We start from the raw sequence: 1840 nt of genomic DNA, 5'->3' as shown, positions 1-1840 counted from the left end.
AGGTAATCCTCTGTATCATCAAGTTCCCTGTAATATTGCAGGAACTAGAAATACCCAGTTTTGTAAGCAAGGAATGTATTTTTTTTCTCACATGCTTTCTTTTTGTGAGTTTTCAAACTAAATTATTAAATATAATATAAACAATCAACTTTGTAGCATAAATATTACCATAAATTAAGTTCCATGGCGCATACCCTGTGATCAGTTCACTGTAACTGTGGCATGCAGCTGCTAACCTCTTAGCTCTTGTGTTTTTGTTTGGTTCTTACAGAATTAAGATGCCAAAATATGTTTATTTTTTCATGATTTACTGATACTTTAAGAAGGTTACCTTGAAAAAATCTGGGATTTACCATGAATTTTATAGGTAATGAGCAAAAATGAGGTGTGGTAGTAATGACAGYCATTCACAATGCATAAAATAAAATACTGTGACATCAGACATGATGTCACCATATTGATTTAATGACAATTATTTTCAACGTTTACCACAAAATGACTAAAACTGTTATTTTCCAACATGAGATAATAGTTTAAAGGGGACATATCCTGCAAAATTCACTTTTTTTAGCTGTTAAATACATTTTGTTGTGAACTTGAGTCTCTAGGAGGCAATATACTGTATATCTTTACTTTTTATGACGTTTTCTGAACTATTATTTCAAATTTTCGTCAATTTTACGTCAAGTCTTCCCTTGTTAACATCTTTTAATTTGTAAATAAAAAGTTTCTGCGCAGCTATATAGTCGTAAACCCCTCTATCAAATTAGAATGAACCAGTCTGGAAGCTGGAGGGCGGCGGGGTGTGAAGCACCTAGTTTGGATTAAAAGAGACAGCCTTAAAACGAGTTGATCCCAGACCCACCTCAGAAAAGGGGTGTGGCTTGTGGAATTACACTGAGGAGGAACTCAGACCTAAGCATTGCAGTTCCACTTTATATAGACCCCAACTGAAGGATTTAAATGTAAAAAATGATTTAAAAGCATCATATGTCTCCTTTAATGCTTAGCTGAAACGGTCATTTTCCAATATGAGATGATCTTAGTTAAAAACACTGGCATATGGCAGCGGGTGATTTGCATCACTTTAGAGAATGTTGTGGCTTTTTTTTTTGACACCTTTATTTCATTGTGCCTTAACCTAATGACATTTGACAACAAAGGTAAAGGAAGACGCATTCAGAAAACACCATCATACCTCTGCRTGCGTGACGGGAACAGAACTGATGCCAGCGTTCACAGAGTTCCAGGAGCGAGCCGTCAACACACAAGCAAAGAGGGGGTACAGATCTCCAGCCCCAAGTCTGCGACTGTAACGCTCCACCCCGGCCAGGTCCCTGTTTATCAGAGACATCCAGAGCCGGCAGTAGTTCATCCTGAAATCTGGCTGCAGGACCTGGAAGGAAGGTTTTATATTATATTATATTTTTAAACACTTTAAACATCTTTACCTTTCCAGCTCAGGGTAAACATTTTCCAGACATGAGCAGTTTGAATATTGTCTCAGTAGTTTCTGCATTTACATACATTTACATGATCGTTTTCAATTTCCACAGCAGTTGCGAGATGACGCTTTCTTTGTTTTCACCGTAAATCCTCAGTGTTTTACAATCATAATGAAATGTGCTGAAATAATTAAGTTCAGACGCTCTCTCACTTTACATTAACTTCTCGTTCAACAGTAAAATTTGAATTTAAATTAATCAATCTTTTTTTTTTCCTAAAAGCGACTTGAACTTCAGAGACATTTAGTCACACAGTGGAGAGAGCTCTCCCGGCTCCAGACAAACTACAGCACATTAAACACACACACAACCTGCTGTACCATACTGGTAATAAC

The 1840-nt window shown here is 36.8% G+C and overlaps 1 protein-coding gene across 5 annotated transcripts in view; it reads right to left on the bottom strand.

The window, feature by feature from the left end:
- adck1 (aarF domain containing kinase 1) overlaps positions 1-1840 on the bottom strand; it is a 48672-nt gene that overhangs the window by 10303 nt on the left and 36529 nt on the right. For all 5 annotated transcript variants that reach the window (XR_001310500.1, XM_014011876.1, XM_014011875.1 and 2 more), the window contains one exon: positions 1199-1396. Coding sequence is in view for 4 of the 5 variants with exons in the window: in XM_014011876.1 (XP_013867330.1) it covers positions 1199-1396 (198 nt within the window). In the remaining variant the exon portion in view is untranslated. The remainder of the gene's footprint in view (positions 1-1198; positions 1397-1840) is intronic.

The sequence above is a fragment of the Austrofundulus limnaeus genome, unplaced genomic scaffold (assembly GCF_001266775.1).
Source record: "Austrofundulus limnaeus strain Quisiro unplaced genomic scaffold, Austrofundulus_limnaeus-1.0 Scaffold85, whole genome shotgun sequence".
Taxonomy (NCBI): Eukaryota; Metazoa; Chordata; class Actinopteri; order Cyprinodontiformes; family Rivulidae; genus Austrofundulus; species Austrofundulus limnaeus.
The sequence above is the reverse complement of the archived record's forward strand: the minus strand, read 5'-3'. Positions and strand labels throughout refer to the sequence as shown.